Source organism: Sminthopsis crassicaudata, chromosome 2 (assembly GCF_048593235.1).
Source record: "Sminthopsis crassicaudata isolate SCR6 chromosome 2, ASM4859323v1, whole genome shotgun sequence".
NCBI classification, from domain to species: Eukaryota; Metazoa; Chordata; class Mammalia; order Dasyuromorphia; family Dasyuridae; genus Sminthopsis; species Sminthopsis crassicaudata.
Window position 1 is genome coordinate 262,604,934 of NC_133618.1, and position 18,321 is coordinate 262,623,254.

General features: G+C 32.8%; 1 protein-coding gene across 1 annotated transcript in view; it reads right to left on the bottom strand.

Moving 5' to 3' along the window:
• RYR3 (ryanodine receptor 3) overlaps positions 1–18,321 on the bottom strand; it is a 753,032-nt gene that overhangs the window by 118,453 nt on the left and 616,258 nt on the right. The window contains 4 exon segments of the mRNA XM_074289179.1: positions 812–942; positions 15,388–15,469; positions 16,872–17,110; positions 18,124–18,184. Coding sequence (XP_074145280.1) covers positions 812–942; positions 15,388–15,469; positions 16,872–17,110; positions 18,124–18,184 — 513 coding nt within the window.

Consider the following 18,321-nt stretch of genomic DNA (forward strand, 5'->3'; position numbering starts at 1 on the left):
GGCACCAGTTATTGAATGATTCATCTCAAGTCATCTTTCTAGTATGTGTCATAAATAGGATTTGAGTATAGGTTTTTCTTATTCCAAAGCCAGTAACTTTCCATACACTATACCTAGATGCCTCATACTTTTATCACCCCAGAAATTAAAAAAAAATTTCTTTGAAAAACAAACAATACAAAAAAAAATCTTTCTAGGAAGCTTCCTTTAAATTGCCTTAGATGCTGAATCTACTAGGTTATAAGCCTTACTTTTATTAAATTCTCTTCATGTATAATCTAATCCCACCTGCTATATTTTTAAAAGAAAGTTCCGTGAACATAAAGAATAACCACTTAATATGTTCTCTATAATGGTCCTTTTTGCATGTGAAGAACATATGACATTTGAAGTGCTAATAAGTTACTAGTGATTCTCAGGAAAGAGGCTTCAAAATATTTTTATGTTCAAAGCAGGAATGGAAACAGAGGTCTAAAGGATGGAAGTAATAGAAACAGAATTTTAGAATTAGTTTTTTTTTCCATACATGAGCAAAAACACATCTTCACAGCAGATAAATGATATGTCCAACCAAGGTTACATGACTAGTCAATAGCAGAGAAAATACTAGAACTGAACTCTTCTGACATATCTCCATTTTTATTTCTATTAAACATATGGCCTCTTAGATTTTCCAATGAAATGGAAACAAGAGAAAATGATAAAACAGTCCTTAGTCCTCAATCTCCATTATAATTAGAATTCTATATAACATTCCTGCTTATTGCTAATGAGTGTGCAGACTGACTAGCCTCTATAATGGGACACTTACTGGATCTTTCCCTGGAGGTTTTGGTGTTGAAGACTGAGAGTGAGTTGTAGCAGTTGAGAGAGGGCTCCAAGAATGCTACTGGCATAGCAGCTGCCAGTGCAGCAAGACATTCTCCAAGTGCTGGACGTTGCCTAGAAACAAAAAAAAAGTCAATTTAAAGTAAATTTATCTCTGTATTACTGAATGGGGTATTTCTAGGTCCTGAACTTAACCAAAACCTTAAATGTGCTATATCCCTCCCTTTCTTTTTCAGAGACACATATATCAATGATTAGTTCCTTTCAGGAACTTCCATTGCTTGGTCTCAACATGGCATCGATTCTTACTGTCATATTCTCCCAATCATGGTTTGGTACTCTCGTCCTATGTCTGAGGTAGTCCCACCAGCATCATAGTTGTAACTGATTTCCCTTGCTTGCTTAGAATGATGGTTTTAATGTATTTTTGCTATGGAATGCTTGTGTTGGATTGAGTGTCTTTGTTGGTTCAGAAGAAAAAGAAGAGAGGAGCTCCAAGACTCAGTATCATGCATATGATATTAGCAAGACTCAAACTACATGAGCTGTCCTGCAAGAGTAATTACACATTTCACAGAATAAGGAATATGCCTGGTCCATCATAATGCTTTGCTAGGCTTTAAGGTCTTTTTTTTTGGGGGGGGGGTTGTTTGCTTTTTGTTTGTTTGTACAGTGCTCCAAAGGAAAGTATAGGAGAGAAGAGGTATTAGACTGCCCACCAAACTGAAGATCTTAGCCTCATGTTTGTATCTCTCTGAAACCTGGTCAGTATAACAGTGCCATTATCAGGAAACTAAATGGCTTCCCTCTGAATTGTATTAGGAAGATCACCTGGCAAAATAAAATACCAGACACTGAGGTTCTTTCTTGAGTTGAACTGCCAAGCATTCAAACTCTACTGTAGAAATTGTAACTTTGAAGGGCTGGTCACATTGTTTGAATACGAAATGTATGTTTGCTTAAAATCCTTTTTTTATGGAGGACTCACACAAGGCAAGAGCTTTTTTGGATGTCAGAAGAAGTGATACAAGTACTTCTCTCATAATTGTCCACTTCAAACTTTAAATGTAATTCAGCTGTATAAACTAAGTTTGGGGCTGAAGATTTTTCCTTCATCCCCTCCTATCCCACCTCCAGTTTGGGAATAGTCATCAAGACTATTTGGTTCTTCCCCACAATTTCTTCTTGCCAAAGAAGTGGGAGGATATTATACAAAATACTCTTCTATTGGCCAGACAGAACACTGTCAAGGGCTAACATCTGTTGATCAGTGACTAATACCAAAAAAAAAAAAAAAAAAAAAAAAAAAAAAGGCCATCTATTTCCCATTAATTGAAAATATTATCTAAGTGATTCACTGACATCTATTCACAAATGGATGATGTACTTTTCATATGCTTTGCCTGTTTTGAGTCCTGAGTCAAGAGACAATATCCCTTAAAATCAAGCAATCATTTGAACTTTTAGCCCAAGATATAAAGATAATGAGATTAAAAATGTAGAAAAACTGTTAGGATTACTAGGTGAGAACTCAGGTTGTCTGGACAATGACAAGGTGAGAATTCAGGTTGTCTGGACAATTTCAAGGTGAGAACTCAGGTTGACTTGATAGTTCTCTGGCTCAGAGCCTAAGAGGAGCAAGCTCATTCATTGAAGTGGTTCTTCCCAGAAGTCCTTGCATTATCCCACACCCATTCTCTGGGAGGATAAAAGAGGACAGCACTCCAGGAAGAGGAGAAGTCTCTGCATTACATCAGGCCTGACAGGGCTCTCTGCAGGAAGGGAAGTCACTTCTCTGGACAAGAGTTAACAGCAACTGCCTGGAGACAACGGTTCTCTACAGGAAGAAGAATCTGTCTGAGAGATTTGAGTAGACACAGCAGATCTCTTCCCAGAGAGCGATCCGGCAGCTTCTGGAGACAACAGCTCGCTACAATTGGCGCCCAACGTGGGGGCAAGGACTTTTGCTTATCCTGACAAGAGGAGCTAGACCAGACCTTTGCAAAAAAACCAAATGTAAAATTATGAAATGGGTGAGGTTTTCACTCACTGAACAACACCACACTATTTTTGTCTCCTTTTGTGACCAGTCACTTTGAAAAAAAAAAAAGGTGTTATTGTGTCCTTAAAGCATGTGGCCTGAATCTTTGTGAATCTAGAGCTAAAATGAAGATAAACTGAAAAATGTCATGCCAAACATGGTTGCAAACACCTGCAATCCCTATTACTAATAAGACTGAAGTTGGCAGATTACTTCAGCTCAGGAGTTCTGAGCTATTGTGGAGTAATAAAAATAATAATTATTATATCTAACACTTATCTAGTGTGCTAAAGTTTAAATGATTGCAAACTTTATCTCATTTTATCCTTAACCTGGGAGATAGGGGCTATTATTATCTCCATTCTACTGTTAAAGACACTTAGGTAGATAAGAGTTAATAAACTATGCTGGAGTAAGCTGATTGGATGCCCAAAATTCAGCATTAAAATGGAGAACTTTTAGGAGCAAAGATCATCACATTGCCTACAAAAGGACAAAGGTAAGAACTAGAGATAGTCAAAGCTCCCAAGCCAATCAAAATGAGATTAGAACAGGGATGTGCTAGCAAATACTTGAAATGTGAGAGAAAATCATTAAGTCTTTAGTGTGAACACTTACATAAACCTAGAAAATGAGCAAATTCTTGATTGTTTTGTTGATTGCCTAAACTTAAGAAAAAGGTAGAGAAAATATTAAGCAGATTAAAATTTTAAAAGTGGAAAAATGAGCAAAAAAAAAAATAAACCCAAAAACCACAACAACAACCCCCCGCCAAAACCCCAAAAAGCCCAATCATAGAAAGTTACTTTGGTGACAGGGAAAACCAAAACCACTCAGAAGATGACAATAGTATCAAAATGGCTACATGTGATGCCTCAAAAAAAAAAAAAAAAAAAAAAAAAAAGAATTGTTATTAGGCCCAAAAAGAATTCCTGGAAGAATTCTTTTTTTTTTTTTTTTTTCCTAAATTAAATAACAGAGGTAGAAGAAAAAAATGGGGAAATAAATGAGAGTGATGCAAGAGAATTACCAATATCTTGGTAAAAGAGCCAACATCTTGATAAAGGAAGCACAGGAAATGAAAAAAAGATATACACTTTAAAAATTTTTTTAAAAAGAAGAATTGGCCAAATCGAAAAAGAGACACAAAAGCTCCATGAAGAAAATACTTCTTTAAAAATTAGAAGTGTGTGTGTGGGGGCAGGTGGATGGTACAGTGAATAGAGTATCAGCTCTCAAGTCAGGAGGACCTGAGTTCAAATGTGACCTCAGACACTTAACACTTCCTAGCTGTGTGACTCAGGGCCAAGTCACTTAATCCCAATTTTAATCACAATTGCCTCAGGGGAAAAAAATAGAAGTGGGCAAGTAGAAGCTAATGACTATATGAGACTTCACCCTCCAATTAAAAAAATCAAAAGGATGACAAAATAGAATAAAATATATAATATGCCATTTAAAAAACAATTGAACTGGAAAGTAGATCCAGAAGAAATAAGTTAAGAATTATTGGACTACTTGAAAGCCACGATAAAAAAAGAGCATCTTTCATTTTTCATCATCTTTCAAGAAATTCAAGAAAAAAGGTCCTGATATTCTAGGTCCAAGAGGGTAAAATAGAAAATAAAAGAATCTACCAATTACTCCCTGAAAGAGATTCCAAAATGAAGACTCCCAGGTATATTATAGCCAAATTCCAGAACTCCCAAGTCAAGGAGGAAATATTGCAAGCAGAAAGAAATAATTTAAATATTATGGAGCCAACATCAGTATTATTTAGCAGCTTCTACATGAAAGGATTAAAGGGTTCATAATATAATACTCTGGAAGATGAAGGAACTAGGATTACAACCAAGAAGCACCTACTCAACAAAAGTGAATATAATCTTTTTTTAAAAATTATTTTAAATTTATTTTTGAGTATAATCCTTGAGGGGAAAATGGATATTTAATGAAATAGAGAAGTTTCAAACATTCCTGATGGAAAGACCATAGCTAAACAGAAAATCTGATTTTCAAATATAAGACTCAAGAAAAACATAAAAAACAAAAAAACAAAAAACAGGAAAGAGAAAACACAGAATTTGATAAGGTTAAACTGCTCAAATTCCTAAACAGGAAGATGATCCTTGTAACTCTTAAGAATTTTATCATTATTATGATATTAGAAGTAAACATAGATAGAAGGCATGTATGTGAATTAAATATGCTGAGAAGATATCCAACCCCTCCCCCCAAAAAATTATGGGGTGAGAAAGAGGGTTGTATTGGGAGAAGGAAGAAGTGAAATGGGGAAAATATTTTTAAAAAGAGGTCTACACAAAACTTGCTGGAAAAATTGGAAACTAATATGGCAGAAACTAGACATTGACCCACACTTAACACCCTATATCAAAATCAGGTCAAAATGGGTTCATGACCTAGGCATAAAGAATGAGATTATAAATAAATTAGAGGAACATAGGATAGTTTGCCTCTGAAACCTGTGGAAGAAGAATGAATTTATGTCCAAAGAAGAAGTAGAAATCATTATTGGTCACAAAATAGAAAACTTTGATTATATCAAATGGAAATTTTTTTTGTACAAAACTAATGCGCATAAAATTAGAAGGGAAACGATAAGCTGGGAAAACATTTTTATAGTCAAAGGTTCTGATAAAGGCCTCATTTCCAAAATATATAGAGAATTGACTCTAATTTATAAGAAATCAAGCCATTCTCCAATTGATAAATGGTCAAAGGATATGAACAGACAATTTTCAGATGAAGAAATAATTTCTAGCCATATGAAAAGATGCTCCAGGTCATTATTAATCAGAGAAATGCAAATTAAGACAACTCTGAGATACCACTACACACCTGTCAGATTGGCTAGAATTACAGGGAAAGATAATGTGCAATGTTGGAGAGAATGTGGGAAAATAGGGACACTGATACATTGTTGGTGGAATTGTGAATACATCCAGCCATTCTGGAGAGCAATTTGGAACTATGCCCAAAAAGTTATCAAACTGTGCATACCCTTTGACCCAGCAGTGTTATTACTGGGTTTATATCCCAAAGAGATCTTAAAGAAGGGAAAGGGACCTGTATGTGCAATAATGTTTGTGGCAGCCCTCTTTGTAGTGGCCAGAAACTGGAAACTGAGTGGATGCCCATCAATTGGAGAATGGCTGAATAAATTGTGGTATATGAACATTATGGAATATTATTGTTCTGTAAGAAATGACCAACAGGATGATTTCAGAAAGGCCTGGAGAGACTTACATGAACTGATGCTGAGTGAAATGAGCAGGACTAGGAGATCATTATATACTTCAACAACAATACTATATGATGATCAATTCTGATGGATGTGGCCCTCTTCAACAATAGGATGAACCAAATTAGTTCCAATAGAGCAGTAATGAACTGAACTAGCTACGCCCAGTGAAAGAACTCTGGGAGATGACTATGAACCACTACATAGAATTCCCAATCCCTCTATTTTTGTCCACCTGCATTTTTTATTTCCTTCACAGGTTAATTGTATGCTATCTCAAAGTCCTATTCTTTTTGACAACAAAACAACTGTTTGGACAAGTATACATATATTGTACTTAATTTATGCTTTAACATATTGAACATGTATTGGTCAACCTGCCATCTTGGGGGGGAGGGAAGAGGAGAAAAATTGGAACAAAAGGTATGGCAATTGTCAATGCTGTAAAATTGCCCATGCATATATCTGATAAATAAAACTATAATTAAATTTAAAAAAAGGTTTACAAATAAGATTTTACCATGGAGGGGAAAATAGGAAGATGGGATAGTGGGTAATGCTTGATTCTTACTCTCATTGGAATTGGCATAAAGAGGGATTGCACTCAGGTATAGAAATCTATCTTACTCTATAGAGAAGTAGGAGGGGAAAGGAAAACAGATGAGGGGGGAGACTGATACAATGGGGGAGCTGTCAGAAGGAAAATACTTGTGAAGAGAAACAGGGTGAAAGGAGAAAAAGAGAGATGAATAGTGTATGCATGTGGAAGTAGAATGGAGAGAAATACAAGTTAGTAATCATAACTGTGAATGTAAATGGAATAAACTCACCCATAAGACAGAAGTGGAAAGAACAGATTAAAAACCAGAATCATACAATATGTTGTTCAAAAGAAACATACTTGAAGCAGAAAATCACAGAGTAAAATTAAGGGGCTGAAGTAGAATGTATTAAACTTCATCTGAAGTTTAAAAAAAAAAAAGCAGGGATTGCAATCAGGATCTCAGACATAGCATGAAGAAAAATAGATCTAATAAAAAGAGATAAGGAAAGAAACAACATCTTGCTAAAACATACCATAGAAAATGAAGTTTCAATACTAAAGATATATATATATATATATACATATATATATATATATATATATATATATATATATATATATATATATATATATATATATATATACAGAGAGAGAGAGAGAGAGAGAGGAGAGAGAGAATGGCATTGTTCTACATTTTAAAAGTAGAATTTGAATGAGTTACAGGAGAAAATAAGCAGTAAACTATCTTTCCTTTCTTAGATTAGATAAATCTAACTACAAAATAAATGAAAAAGAAATTAAGAAGGTGAATAGAATTATGGAAAAAATTAAACATGATAGACTTCTGGAGAAAACTGAATGGAATAGAAAGGAATATACCTTTTTCTCAGAGGTACATCATTCTTACACAAAAACTGATCACATATTAGAGCACAAAAACTTCACAACCAAATGCAGAAAAGCAGAAATATTAAGTGAATCATGTTCAGATTATAATGCAACAAAAGTAAATTTAATTAAAGAGTTGTGGAAACCTAGATAACGAAATAATCTATTCCTAAAGAATGAGTAAGCCAAAGAACAAATCATAAAAACAATCAGTAATTTCATTTAAAAAAATGACAACCATGACAACATACCAAAACTTTTGGAATGTAGCCAAAGCAGTCCAAAAGGAAAAAAAATTATATTTTTAAACAGTTATACCAATAAAAGCAAGAAAGAATTTCTTTTAAATTCTAAATCTTCTAAAACAAACAAACAAAAATAAATAAAAAACTCCTCATTAAACACTGGATTAGAAAATCTGAAAATAAAAGGAAAGACTAATAAAAGTGAAAGGGAAAAAAATCCATTGAATTAACAAATATAGAAGATGCTTTTCTGAAAAATCAACTAACCAATGAATAAAGTAGATAAGGCAATTGGCATTAAATGACACAGGATCACACAGCTAGGAAGTGTTAAGTATCTGAGATCAGATTTGAACTCAGGTCTTCCTGACTTCAGGGCTGGTGCTCTATCCACTGTGTCACCTACCTATCCCCAATTAATTCAATTTTAAAAAGAAAGAAGAAAACCAAATTACCAGTGTCAAAAATGAAAAAAGGTAAATTCACTACAAATTAAGAAGAAATTAAAGCTATTATTATGAGTTATTTTGCCCAACTATATGCCAATAAATATAATAACCTCAGTGAAATAGATGAATATTTACAAAAATATTGGTCAGATTAACAAAAGAAGAAATTGAACACTTCATTTTAGAAATGGAAATTGAATAGGCTATCAATGAGCTAACTAGGAAAAAATCTCCGAGGCTAGATGAATTCACAAATGAATTACATAAAACTTTTAAGGAATAATTATACAAATATATAAAGTATTTGGAAAAACTGTCAAAGAAGGACTCCTACCCCTTTTATGACAAAAATATGATAAACCCAGGAGAGAGTGGAAACAGAAAAAGAAAACTACAGACCAAGTTTTCTAGTGAATATTGATGCAAAATTTTAAATAAAACATTAGCAAGGAGATTACAGCATTACACAAAAAGGATGATATACTATGACCAAGTAGGGTTTATACCAAGAATGGAGGGCTGATTGAATATTAGAAAAACTGTTAGCATAATTGACCACATCAATAACAAAATTAACAGAAACCATATGATTACATCAATACATGTAGAAAAACCTTTTGATAAAATATAACACCCATTCTTATTAAAAACACTGCAGAACATAGGAATAAATGGTTTTCTTTAAAATAATAAATATTATTTATCTAATACCATCAGCAAGCATTATATGTAATGGGAATGAACTAGAAAAGCCTTTCCAATAAGATCAGGGTGAAACAAGAATGCCTATAATCACCACTTTTATTCAATATGGTATTATAAACAACAGCTATATAATAAGAGAAGAAAAAGAAATTGAAGGGATCAGAATAGGCAACGAGGAAACAAAACTATCACTCTTTCCGATGATACAATGATATACTTAGAGAAACCTAGAGAATCAACTAAAACACTAGTTAAAATAATTAACAATTTTAACAAAGTTTCTGGATATAAAATAAGCCCATATAAACAAACAGCATTTTTATATACTCAAGCATCAAGATATAGAAAGAAAAATTCCACTTAAAATAACTTTAAACAAGGCATATACTTGTCAAGGTAAACCTAGGAACTATATGAACACAACTGTAAAATACTTTTTGTACAAATAAATCATAACTAAACAAAAGAAAAATATTAATATTTCATGGGTAGGCCAAATCAATAAGTGAAATGACAATTCTACCTAAATTAATTTGCTAATTTACATTGTGATACCTAGCAAACTACCCAAAATTATTTTATAGAACTAAAACAAATAGTAACAAAAGAACAAAAAGAAGAACAAAAGGTCAAGAGTATAAAAGGAATTAATGAAAAAAATGTGAAGGAAGATAGTACCAGACCTCCAATTATATTGTAAAACTGAAATCATTAAAACAGTTTGGTACTGACTAAGAAATAGAGTGGTGAATGAGATTAAATACATAATTCATAGTAGTAAATGATAGTGATCTAAGTGATAAATCCAAAGATTCAAACATAAGACAAGAACTCACTATTTGGCAAAAACTTCTGGGAAAACTGGAAAACAGTTTGGCAGAAATTGGGCAAATAGACCAAAATCTCATACCATAAACTAAGATCAAAATGATTTTATAACTTAGATATAAAGGGTGATATCATAGACAAATTAAGAAAGCATGGAATAGCTTGCCTTTCAGATCTATGGAGAAGGGGAGAATTTATGATCAAATAAGAAATAGCATTATAAAATATAATTTGAATTATGTTAAATTAGAAAAGTTTTGAACAAACGAAACCAATGCAACCAAGATTAGTTTTCCAGAAAGCTGGGAATTTTTTTTTTTTTTTTACAACTCTTTACTGGTAAAGATAGGGAGAAAGAGGTAGGGAAAGAGAAAGACAAGGACTTATTCTTTAAAAATATCAAAAAAAGAAAATAAAAAAAATCATTACGAGAAATTTCAGGGAGAGGTGTGATAGCTTTTGAGCCAGAAAACTTATAAATAAAATGGCAATACTTATATTACAATAATACATTGGATAGATTTGGAACAATAGTTAATCTGTTTTAAGCCTCACCTGATATTAATGATCAAATAATAGTCAAAATTGTTTATTACCATTGTCTTTCAAGTAATTTTGCTCAATTTTGATATGCGTGGGAGATACTTCATTGGAAGAGAACCTTTAAGATAGCTCTGAGTCAAATGCTTTTTCACAATCAATCAATAATAAGCAAAATGGAATATTTTATTTCAAAGAATACCTCTACATCTTTCAGTCACTTTCATGATTGTAAAGATGTAATCTACTGTGGAAAATCATTTATAAAAGCTTGGCTCTTCCCTGTTTTTACTACCAATAAAGAATAGTCTCAATGCACATAAAATGTTTATTAACATCAGAATATATATGTTTATATGTTGGAACATGTTGATATTCTCTTTTTGGGGAGGAAAAGTATTGTGAAATTTTATCTTGCTCTTGGTATCTCACTTTCCTCTTTAGAAACATAGTGAATCAATTCTTCAAAGGCCTTACCTCCACCACTGATCTCAATATATAGCAAATTCATCTGCTTTTTTTCTCTTTATGTTATTTGTACTTCATACTATAAGTACTTCTGGGACTGTAATATTAGAGTTCAATTATGACAACTCTACATTCTTGAATATCAAAAGAATACAAAGATCTCTGTAGAACTTTCCCATGTTTTGTTTTCTTTTTTCTCTTTTTCTCTCTTACCTAACTTTCTTCAAATTGGTTTTTGCTCTTAGCTATTTTTTCATCTGATAATATAATCCTTATAATCTTCCATTTTCCTTTACTTCAAGATTTAAAAAAAAACCACATTTATCTTCTAAACCTCTAAACCTTATCTTTGGATATCACATCTTTCTATTTGGCAAATAATTGAGTTACTTATAAATTCCAATTTTTAGTATTTTTTAAAGATTCTTTTGTTCTCCTTTTTAGAACAAATTACTTAGATTAGTTAAATGTTTGTGTAAAATTATTACCATGTAAAATACTTTTTACCACTAAGATCATGAATAAGATAAAAATTGTAGTTCTAGAAACAGAATCTTATACCAATACCACCATTTGTGGGGAACTGAAAAAAAAAAAAAAAAGAAAGAAATGCAAAACAAATGGAAGGAGGAAAGCCTCAATTCTTAAGCCAAAGTGCTCAACTAATACACTGATCTTGAAGGTAATGGGCTTTGGAATCTCAGACGTTCATTACTGACAATATCCTTGACAAGAGAATTTTCCAGAGGACACAAAAGATAGTACTAATTAACTGTCAGGGAAAGAGATATAAATAATAGTACCTTTGGCCTATTTATTAAAAGTTTTCTAAAAATAAAACCCAGATGCCTCCCAATTACTGCTTTTGTCCTTAAAATGTCAATCTAAATGAATCCTGCTACCTAAATATTTTGGACTTATAGATTAAAAAAATGATGTCTTTTTAAAATTTTATTTTTTACAAGGGGAGGAGGTATTGGTTCAAATGTCTAGGATACATACAAAAGCTTTAGTTATATTTCCTCTTTTTCATTAGATGTAAACATAGGTGTTGGCCAGATTGGGAATCAAACTTCTGGAATGAAAATGACCTCTAGAAACAACTTCATTTAAATTGCTAGATTGATGCAGTTTACCAATAGGTTTATACATTTTCCGCAGCAGAAAGTTTGTTTTCTCCTTTCTTTTTAACTCAACTAGTACCTGGGACATCATTTTGTCCACCAAGGATAATTGATCAATGTGGACTGATAGAAGAAATTTTAATTTCTGCTCCAGTCATGTCTTGCCTTGACAAGTGGCACCTTCTCTTCATTAATCTCTATACTTCCCAATTTCCAGTCTTTAAAAATTAGATGTATAAAAATGTCCCTGGCTATTGCTCCAATTCTGTCATTTCTTTTCCCTGTTATGACTGCCTTTATCTTTCAGTTCAAGTTTACATTTCTTGCACTGATATTCTATTTTCATAGTTTGCTCTTGTACCCCACTTTGTTGGCTTTTCTCACTCCTATGCATTTCTCTCTGTATTTTTCTCTCTTGTGCTGAAACAAACTGAGAAAACTTATAATCCATTTTCTCTCTCTACCAAGTTTCCTGCAAGTTCCCTATTTTAGCCATTTTTAAAAGTGAAAAAAAAAATTACATAACTAACATCACCTTTTAAACATTAAGACTCTCTGAATGATGCTACAAATCATAGAACAATTAAATTCAACAAACAATTATTGCAACAGTTATCAATATACCTGGCACACTGGGCAGTAGTTACAGAAACACAAACAATCCTTAGAAAGCTTACATTCTAGTGGGAAAGGAGCAGCACACATACATGTATGTGTGTGTGTGTATGTGTATGCATATATGTGTGTGTGTATATACAAAACAAAGAGAAAGTATTTTTTTATGGGAAGTCTCACAACTGCTGGAATTGGGAAAGGCCTTATGAAGGAGATGGCACTTGGGATTGAGTCTTGAAGGGAATATAGTCAGATCTTTTCTTTAGGAATGTCAATTTGGCATATTGTATATAAACAAGTTATAGCACATTACCAAATATTACTTGTATAAAAGAAGTAACATAAAAACATGGATCTATTTAAGTAAGAAAGCATGTTGCCCAGATCAGACTACTCTCTTCTCTCAGCATTTTCAGTGTTCTTCCTCTTGAATGATGATAGTGAGTTTGAGGGTCATCTAACAACTACCTTATTGGTCTTTATAATAACAAACCCTTTATTTACATCTTAGTTCTTGCCATTTTAAAGGAGCTCCCCTTCAAAGCAGTAAAAGCCCCAAATTTCAGCTTTCTGAAAGAGCTCCTTCATAACATTTATGATAATACACTAGACAGCTATTGTCTTTCCTCTTTGGAACTTAACTAATTCACATTATGCTATGTCACCTAGGGTCTTGATCCCTTTGTAAATAAGAATGAGGGAGGTATTATTCTCATTTGCAACAAGGTGAAACAAAGTATTTAAGTGACTTTACTCCTTTGTATAATAAATTATGAATCTGCATGATTCCCCAGACAAAAAACCTGTATTCTTCTCTGAAACCTTGCTTTAGGAATCTCATGATATCCTCTGGGATTCCCATTGCTCCCTTCATTAGGATCTTTCTTACTCAGGAAATTTCAGTGACTTTTTTTTCTTTCCAGTCATCACTATAATGTCCAGATTCTTCTTTAAACTTGAAGCCCTCCTAAGTTCTCATTGGAGTTTTAAACATTAAGTGTTTCTTTATTGCTCTTGAGTCAACTGTCAGTAGAACTATGTTTTAACACAGAATTCAAAATCCTCCATCTCTCAGTGGTTATTAGCTCTGGAAAACTGAAATAAAAGCTAGACCAATGAAACATCAGCTTTGTTGCAGGAGAAGAAATGTGGCTTTTCAGCATTTGATTTTAATTAGCAAAAAAATAGAAATCACTGATGCTGATAGTTCCAGTAGAGTATGAAATGTCCCATAGATAGCAGATTATTTTCTAGTATGACATTTTAAAATTGATCTTTATTACAAGAAAAAGTGTACATTTCATTCCTTTGTGAAAAACAAACAAACCAATATATACATAGCTATTTATTACAACACATACTCATATACAGATAAGCATATATTCTGGAAATAGAAAAGATATAACACAACTATAATGATTCAAAAGTCTGTGATTTCTTAAGTGTGGTTTCTCACTTTGGCAGATTGTAGTTCTTTACTAACTTGGAAAATGGTTATCATTTGCTATGGCCAAGAAATTTATCACCCTGTAGGCTAACCTGGTGATGAATCATGTCATATTTAGTTTGGCTGGTTCTTTAATGACAAACAGTTCACCACTAGAAGAAAAGGCTGAGAAAATATTAAATAATAATTGGTTGAAAAGAAGGACGGAACAAACATTTTCTAACTATAATTAAACTTCAAGCAGATGTGACTTCTAGAGCTATTTATGAGTTTAGTTCATTGCAGTCACTACATCTCTTTTTCCAGATATTCTGTTGCTTTGATGTAAAATGTGTGCAGATACATTTTCCATAACTCATTACCATATCTTTACTTCTTAGTTTTCTCTATTATATAATAAATGTTAATATGTTTGTTTTGCCCTCCAAATAGCTTATAAGTTCTTTGAGACCAGATCCTTTGTCAAGTTTACTTTTGCCAGGCAGCTTACACATATAGGTGCTTAAAAAATATGTTTGGTGAATTGGTCACAATTTAGATGGTACTACTACTTTGAGTGAAACCCAGACCTTAGATTTATATAGCTTTAGGTAAGGGAAGGGTTTGCTCATTTACTTGTTCTTGCTGCATGATACAGTTAAAAGAAACAAGATATTAGAGTATCTTCAGATAAAGTCATCCTAGAACACAAAACAAGTTCCTGGTTTTCATTTGAAGAAATAAAATGGGAAAAAACCAGAAACAAAGGAAATACACATCTTCTAGCATAGACTTTGAATGATTTCTGTCATTTCAGATCCTCCACAAGATTTTAAGAATAGCAGACTATTTGACACATAGTCAAAAAAGGTTTTTAATCACAAAAACCCTGTGCATATACACAGGTTTAAAAAAAAAGAAAGCTGGAATCCAGACATTTCTGTAAAGAGGTTTAGTCCCTAATAAAGTGAAATATGAAAATAATATTCGATTATTTATATATTATTGAGAGTCGAAAGTGGAAAAGGTCCTGGCTATGTCATATTGAGACTCATTAAGTGCAAAAGCAACTAACTGCCTTATATCCCCGCTATTTCTTCAGCAAATTTATCCAACAAGAAGCTCAGAAGCTATTTGAAAGCCATGATAGATGAAGAGCTAGAAAATTTTCAAATACTTTTAGCTGAAAATGTCATTAAAGCTATGCTACAGAATTCCTCCAGATAAGCCCATGCTTAAAAGTTGTAAATCACATTACTCTCATCTTATCTATTGATAATGTGACTAACATTCCAGGGAACCTTAGATTCTCTCACTGTCCTATTTGAGTGATTATTTCTATTTTCCTAATAGGAAAAGGTTTATTTTCTGGTTAAAATTTTTTTCCCAATATGATTCATTTGCTGCTTCTGTTCATTAATTACCTTTCCACATAGATGTTTTTTCCTGTCCCAAGGGAGTAGAGGCTGCACAGAATGTGGTAGCATGAAATCTGCACATCACTCACTGAAACAAAGAACAGCTGTCACTCATTTGCATCAGTCTTGGTGTCACCACCTGCACATTGAATGAGGTCCATGAATAGATAAAACTTGTGTTATATTGAGGGATCCAACTAAAAGCAAAAGCTGTTTCATGGCTAATTTTACACATTCTTTTCATTGTTCACATTTCAGTTACTAGTCACGAGAGAAGGCATCAGCTAGAATAAGTCTAAGTTGAGATTTTTGGCTAGTTCAGTTCAGGGCCAGGGTTCTTTTATGGGGCCATGACTCTATGTTGATTCTTGTATGTCGAAGTACTGCTACACTGGGAAAAGTTCCATCTAAATCTGAAGGCTTCTTTATTTGTAGGACTTCCAAACCAGAGGGAGATGCCATACTGAAATTTCCTCCTTCTGATTTTAACCTATAAAGGCTGCTAGAATAATGGAGACTGAAAAATTAGCTTACTAATTCCCATAGTTACTTTCATCTTTTCTTGTCTTCTTAATACTTAGAAGTATTTATGCTTCTTAAAGGAGAGTCAAATCTATGATTTATATACTCTCATAATGATCAGTAACAGTATTTTTAAAGGGGAAAATCTGATTTCTCATCTGTAATGTCTTCCAAATAGCTGCTTGTCTCTAACACTGCTTCCAACAGAATGTCAACAAAGCTGATTTTAAACAGTTCATTTATTTTGGCTACATGACTTATCTTAATTTTTCCCCCCAAATAATTAATTTTAGTTGCTCAGGAGTCAACTAGACCTTAGATATCTACACTTAGTCAGTTAAAATACAGGCATAATTTAGTTAATAGAACTTTAAAAAGGCTTGCAAAATAGTATCTACACATGGCAGCTTGTGAACAATAAAATAATATCTGTCACTTTCTTTCACCAGAGAGCTCTGTCTTAATAAAAAAGCTAAAGTATTCAAGAGACTTTTACAACTTTTCTTATTTCTGATTTTCAAACTGTTCATTATGGATAGAAACAAGAAAACAAATTTATATCAATTTTTGGAATTATTATATTTCCTGTAGCCATAAATAACTTTTGAAATTAATTGATAACTCCATACATGGGAGAGTCTATGTAAGGAATGATTAAAAGCTTGTTCCAGATAAAAGATCAGTAAGCCATGGAATATAAGTTAAATATTTTTTCCACCCTGCGTTTACATTTCTCTATAAATAACTTTTTATTTTGTAAAGTTAGGACTAACAAAGCAAAGAAATAAAACCATGGATGACTCAAACATCTTAATCATAACTCAGAATCTTTGTATCCTAGAGTGAATAAAAGGAACATTTTTTGCCTGTTGGCCATATGTGAAGTCACAACATTGCCAAGTCCTTACAAATAAATCAACAGTAAATTAAAAACAAAACAAAACAAAACAAAAAAACACAAAACTTACAGAGCAAATCTACTCCAAATTGATGCTGGGCAACGTGCTCATAGATGGAGGTCAATATAGGTAAAAGAGCCACCGTGGTATAATTAATATTTTGAGAGACACCTTTAATCTGTGTTCGGGAATGAGTGAACTTCCCAAGTTTTAAGTTTTCTGAAGTCTTCTCCAAATCTTCTGCCGCATTTTCGAAGAAGGCACGTAACCCAGCCTTTACTAGCTCTGATCCCGATTTCATTACAGTTCTGTAAATGTAAAAGGTCAAAATTGGAATCTTTCTATGACTTTTATTATACTGTATTTTGATAAGTGGTGTTTCAAATGGAGTGGTGGAATGTGGTTTAGATAAACATTTGGTTTTCTAGTCACCAGAATATGGTATATTGGGTTTGATGAGAATAGTTAATTTTTTTTTCTCTTGCTAGGCAATTAGAGTTAAGTAACTTGCCTAGGGGCACACTGTATTAAATGTCTGAAACTCAGATCCTCCTGACTACAGGGCTAGTGCTCTATCCACTGTGTCATCTAGCTGCCTCTTAAGAGTGAGAATTGCACTTTTAAAGTAAGCAATTCAACTCAAAATATATTTATTATCTGTTTATCTAGTTATAGTGCGATACCTAGTTGAAAGGAATAAATGCCAGGATTCCTCCAAATAAACAGGATGAGCATGAAATTAACTTTAGTTATATATTTCTTAGATTAAGGGAAAATTATATTTATTTGCATACCTCTATAAGCAAGAACTCATGAAAAAAAACTTTCCTGAAGTTCATCATAAAATACCCTTATTATCATAGCAAGAGGCCTTCTGTCTACCCAACAATAACAACAACAACAAACCAATTAGATGCTGTTTTGAGAAGAGTTTATATCACTTGGTTTCATGGAGAAAATTGAGGAAATGATAATAATTTCAAGCAAACCAAATTCAGATTTTGATAAGGCTTTAAGATTTTGGTGTATTGGATTATTAGAAGAAAAAATTGACTAACTGGATTTTTAAATATAAAACCTCTTAGCAGGCTACATGGGAGAAAAGTCACAAAAATGTCAGAAATGGTTTGAGGCCATAACAACTAGTGAAGGGATTCTGAAGTCTTTTCAATTAATGATTTGACACATTCTCTGCCATTTCCCTTTCTTAGGCTTCTCCAGAAAGGCAGTGACATGTATTTTTCTCTAAGGTAATAAATGAAGTGAGGAAGGCAGAGAAGCAATTTTTAATAAGGTGTAAAAAAAAATTGGGCAAATTTACCTGGTGTCAAGGGTCTGAGCTAGGATGTGCAGGCAGCTCACCATTGTAGTGGAATCACTTCCTAGAATGAAAATATAAAAGATTACCTGGGATTTTAGGGATTGTTGTCTTTCTTTAAAACATAATTTACTATAATCAAAGTTCACACATTGTAAATCAGTTTTAATTAAGCACCAATACATATAATGCTATGCCTCT